At 39.4% G+C, this 5482-nt stretch overlaps 1 protein-coding gene across 3 annotated transcripts in view; it reads left to right on the forward strand.

Moving 5' to 3' along the window:
• Positions 1 to 3072, forward strand: part of ACO1 (aconitase 1) — a 43351-nt gene extending 40279 nt beyond the window's left edge. For all 3 annotated transcript variants that reach the window (XM_048290826.1, XM_048290827.1, XM_048290828.1), the window contains exons 19-21: positions 392 to 514; positions 1444 to 1629; positions 2373 to 3072. In XM_048290826.1, the coding sequence (XP_048146783.1) occupies positions 392 to 514; positions 1444 to 1629; positions 2373 to 2486 (423 nt within the window). In that variant the 3' untranslated portion in view covers positions 2487 to 3072. The remainder of the gene's footprint in view (positions 1 to 391; positions 515 to 1443; positions 1630 to 2372) is intronic.
• The last annotated feature ends 2410 nt before the right edge of the window (positions 3073 to 5482 follow it).

Consider the following 5482-nt stretch of genomic DNA (forward strand, 5'->3'; position numbering starts at 1 on the left):
GTGGCTCACTGACAACAGACTGGATTAGTGCTGGCTTTCCTTCTTACAGCTTAGGTCATTTGCTTCAGTGCCTTTTAAATAAAGCTAATTGAGGGGACAGGAGCTGACTCAGGGAAGCAGTCACATGTACTTATGCAATGTGGTGCTTTCAGGCATATCTGTGGAGAGTGTAACTACTGTAAAAGCACCAGTGGAAGGTGCAGGTTTGTGTGGAGAGTGAGATCAGACTAGAAAGCTACAAAGTGCTGTATGGTCGATACCCTTTAAGAGCTATTTGGTGGAAGTTGTGGGCTTCAATTGTTTATGAGGGGACACTTTTTTTTCCTCCTTTCCCAGGAACTGTGCTTCCACTTGCAAAAAATTTACAAAGTGTTTGGCATTTTTATTCCAGCTGGACGTGTTTGATGCTGCAGAAAGATACAAGCAGGCTGGTCATCCTCTGATTGTGCTGGCTGGGAAGGAGTATGGTGCGGGAAGTTCCAGAGACTGGGCTGCTAAAGGACCATTCCTCTTGGTGAGTGGCTACAGTAAACTAGGAGGACAGTATTAAAAGTGCATTAATTTGTCAGTAAGACTAGCTTATGACCAACATCCCGGGTAGCTCATTCTCACTTTTGGTAGCAAGAGCTATTTTGAAATCTCAGCTGCCTCCAAGAACCACAGTAGTTGCCAAAGCTGTTTAATATTAATAGAGTCTTGACTGATCTTCATCTAGAAATCCACAAGGCTACACTAGAAAGGCCAGTTTCTTTCCTTCCACTTTCCACAACCCCATAAATCATAGTTTTGCTTGCAGCAGCATCCTTAAGCTCACTTAGCAAGAAAACTAGAAAGTGTAAGAGAAGAATATCAGTGAAAATTAAATTTAACATGGCTTCACTATGGGAGCCGAATAGAGATCCACATACAGTGAAATACCGGTTTCTTTCTTCGTCTGTCCAGTCTTACAGCACTGTTTACAGCAAGAACTCTGATTCAAGCTTTCTTGCCTTATTAGAAAACGTCTTATGAGAGCTGGTGTTTAAGTTTAGCTAGGCTTTTGGAGTTTTTTTCTGGCAACGAATTTTTGTATTAACTGTATTAACATGTAAAATGTTCAAAATGAATTAAACTGCACACTGGTGCTTATAGGAGGGCAACACCAAATTAGGGAGAGTTATGGAAATGACTAGTGGTGCCCTGCATTAGACATGTTAAAGTAGAATGCAGGATTCCTGAGAAAACGCATGTAACTTTTTTGAGTCAGGCTTGTTTTAAAAGAGGTGTGAAGGTTAACATACAGCCAAGTCATCCTGGACAGTTTGCTGTCAGACAGACCTGCTGACTCTACCAGTAGATGGTAAATGAAATGGAGGAGACCACAAATGAACCAATTTTCTTTTTATGAGTGCAGAAAGACTGTTCTGAACTATGAAATAACTCAACCTGTTGTGTATTTCCCAGGGTGTCAAGGCTGTACTTGCTGAAAGCTATGAAAGAATTCATCGAAGCAACCTGGTAGGAATGGGAGTGATTCCTCTGCAGTATTTACCTGGAGAGGATGCAGGAACTTTAGGACTCACTGGACGGGAGCGTTACACGATTATCATTCCTGAAAAACTAAAACCACAGATGAATGTCCAGATTAAGGTATGAGACACTTAAGAGCTGAATTTTCTGAATCACTGTAATTTTACTCAAAATTGTCTCTTCAAAACATATGCTGTCATGTGGAGTCAGATTCTCTCACGTAAAATAGGGGAAAGAATTGAGATGGAGAAGGAGATTAAAACAGTTATTCTAATAGGGATTAAACTGAAAGAGGGTAGAATTAGATTAGATACAAGGAGTAATTTGAGATGAGGCACTGGAACTACTGCCCAGGAAGTTGTGGATTCTTTCTCCCTGGAAGGGTTCAAGGTCAGGTTGGATAAGGCTTTGAGCAACCTTCTCTGGTGGAATGTTCCTTGCCCATGGTAGTGGGGGTTGGAACTAGGTGATCCCTAAGGTCCCTTCCAGCCCAAACCATTCTATGATTTTCTATGATTTACTATGATGGGATATAAAAGCAGGATGCTCAAATTGTTTCATTTAACATAAAGCCATCCTGTATTTTGGACCAGTCACTCAAAATCCACATAAATTTCTCAGTTATAAATGAAACAGCTAATGCAATGAGACTCCATACTGTGTTTATGGTTTGTTTTAAACCTGTTTCCTCTTAAGCAGCTTCCTGTAGTCTAATGTGGATAGAAGTACTGGTGCCTGTTCACTTTAGCTTTCTATCACAATTTTTTAAGATGGCAAAATATCCTAGTAGTCCTTATTTTACTATGATGTCAAGTAACATGTGCAAGGTTCTGCTGCTTGAATGACTTTCTTTGACCCAACAGCTGGACACCGGGAAAACCTTTCATGCCATCATGAGATTTGACACTGATGTGGAGCTCACTTACTTCCACAATGGCGGCATTCTGAACTACATGATCCGGAAAATGGCATCCTAATAAAAAAAAAAATTAGGCGAAAAGGTCCAGGTACAAGCCTGCTTCTCGTGAGCACAATAAAACTATAGTAATCATGCATTTCAAAGTGTGAACCATAAAGTGAACAATTTTTTTTCTGTGGATTTTATTAGAGGGCTTGTTTACAATGCTGAATTTTTCTGTGTATCAGGAAACTGGACACACCCATATAAACAGCATTTATTAACTGTTTTGTATGGCAGTTGACTTACCTTAGAATACAGTGCAAAAGTCATTAAAACACTGCTGGCATCTGTAGAACTGTGGCAGATCATGTGCTGATTTCATGTATTTGATCCACTTAGTTTGACTCTGAAGTTAAGTTCTATGCTCATATCAGTGATGTAGAAATTAACTGACAGTATAAAAAAATTTTATTCCTTCCTGATTACCTGACAGTGACTTGCTTTCTTATTCAGTTAAGCAGAATCTGAATCTAATACTGAAATTATTTAGCTGTTTATTAATTTTAAAAAATGTGAACTCTGTTTAAAATCTAAGCCTTTGTGGAAAGGTGGACTTATTGGGGATATTTCTAATGGATAAAATAAAATTTATTTTTAAAAAGTTTGGTGGTTTCTGTCATTTTATCCTTAGTATTGGGATGTAGAACAAAACTTCGACTTAAACTCCTCTCATTGTCCCTGTAGGAACAGAATCATCCAAGTCTTGACTTTCCATGTTGTAATTCTAGTTTCTCTGACAAGTCTGCATGAGAGAATGAATACAAATACAGTCAGATACTGGCAGTCTTCTGTAACCTAACAGAATATTGGCATGATGTAATTCCCTCTGTTTTGTGACCTCAAGAAGACAATCTCCACAATTTCAAGATCCTTGTCAGCAATTTCTATGGCAGTTAGCAACCAGTAATTATATTAATGCACTCAATGAAGTCAGTGACTGCCCAATCAACAATGCCACGTGAATATATTTACAGGGATAAAAAAATCTACTCTTACTCAGGGATCAACAAGGTTATGGTACTAATTCTTGCTCTTAACTGTATTTACAGCAACTGCCACAACAATTAACATAGTGGAGAAATTCTTTCAAAGTAATCTCCTAATGTGTTTTTAGTGCAGTCAGGTCTGGCTGTTTCTGGATAAAAAACAACTATTAAAATAGTTATGAAAGAAGGCACTTAAGAAGGGCACAGAGATTGCACTGTACCTGCTACAGGCTATTGCTTGATTACAACAGAGCTCCTCTAGTACATCCATGAGAGGCCCACCATGATGTTGCAGGGTCTGAAGTGTCTCTCATGAGGAGACGCTGAGAGAGCCAGGACTGTTTCGTCCAGTGACAGGAAGGCTCAGGAATATTTCTGCTGTTTCTGTACAAATATCTGAATGGAGGGCACAAAAGAATATGCAGCCAGTCTCTTTTCAGTGGTGCTTAATGACAGAGCAAGGAGCAGAGGGCACAAGCAATGTGAAACACAGGATGTTCCCTGTGAACAACAGGAAACACTTTTTGACTCTGAGGGACCAAGCACTGACTGGAGGAGATTGCCAAGAGAAGTCGTGGTGTCTCCATCCTTGGAGATGTTCACATGCTGTCTGGACATTTGGACATTGTTTTGGGCAATCCCTTGGGTCACAAGATGACCTCTGAGGTCCCTCCCAACCACAACTGTTCTGTGATTCTGTGAACAGTGACTTGTTAATATGGTAGTAATCTTAGTAAGAAATACGCAATTTCAGGCTCTTTATTTTTTTTTAAATCAGGTATTCTCAGAGGCCAAATAGAGTGCTGGTGTTCTTCCCCACCCTCCCATCTCCACTGTGCACTGAAGGAAAGGCTCCTTGTATCAAGCTGAATTCTTATTAGTGTGTTATCCCATCAACCTTTAATACTCATTTAGGCTGAATTGCAAAGTTGTTTTAGTCTGAAATCCTTGTATTTAAGGAATAGGAAAATAACAAAATTTCTCAAGTTCAACTTCCCAGTAGTTACTACTATAAACTGTGAAATTTAGGACTGATTATTTTTTATGCTGGGAGTCCCCACGTAGATGGTCCTTTCACAGAGCAATTTGATACTTAAGAACTGTGATTTTTCCATGTACTTTTAATCTGATAGTGCTGAACCAGCCATTTTCAAAAATATTTTGTTCTAGTATTTTTGGAGGGGAGGCATTATCTGAACATAAATCATCTTTATTCATTGTTCCGTGTTTCCTTTTAGGTAAAAACTAAGTACAGAGGAAGTTACTGTAGGACTGAGATTCAGCCTTCCTGTACAGTGCATACAGCTTTCACGGTAAAAGGCATGGATTGGGGTGGAACATGAAGCAGGACTTACAAAATTCTTTTGCTTTTAATGCCACACAACACTTTACAAGAACACCGCAAGCCTCACTGAGTGGGATTTAGGCAGTTTAAATTAATTTTTGAACTCATAAATTTAGGTTTGGGTTTTTTTGAACTCTTGGATTAGGTTTGGGGCTTGTTTTTTGTTTGATTGGTTTTTTTTAATTAGTTCGGGTGTTTTGGTAATGTAATTCTCACACATACATACCCTACCACACTGTCAAATACACCAGGTGAACTGAAAATGCACTTGTTTTTTGCTCCAGAAATACTGAATACTAAACTCACTGAAGATGTGTAGAATCAGCAGGTGCTTTAAAGTGTAGCAATACAACAGTGTTTCATAACTCTGTAGCAATTTCTGTTTCTCCCAGGGAAGTCTGGGATCTGGGTAAAGAGGATAGATTTGAACACAGTAATGCCTAGACTTTGTAAGAATGCTAGATCAGCTCTGACAGGAAGCTTACAGTATTCCCAGTGTCTTGAAAGATTTTAGGCGATAATCCATGAGACAGGGCATCCAGGTAAGTGCTAATCCCCATCAAAACTGAACCTCCACCCATGTTCCAGGGCACTGTTGTCCCCATTAGGGCTTGTTCAGTTAAGCAACACAGGAGGGTGCCCATTCTGCAACTTAAGCAACAGCAACTTGAACAAGGTGCA

Source organism: Corvus hawaiiensis, chromosome Z (assembly GCF_020740725.1).
Source record: "Corvus hawaiiensis isolate bCorHaw1 chromosome Z, bCorHaw1.pri.cur, whole genome shotgun sequence".
NCBI lineage: Eukaryota > Metazoa > Chordata > Aves > Passeriformes > Corvidae > Corvus > Corvus hawaiiensis.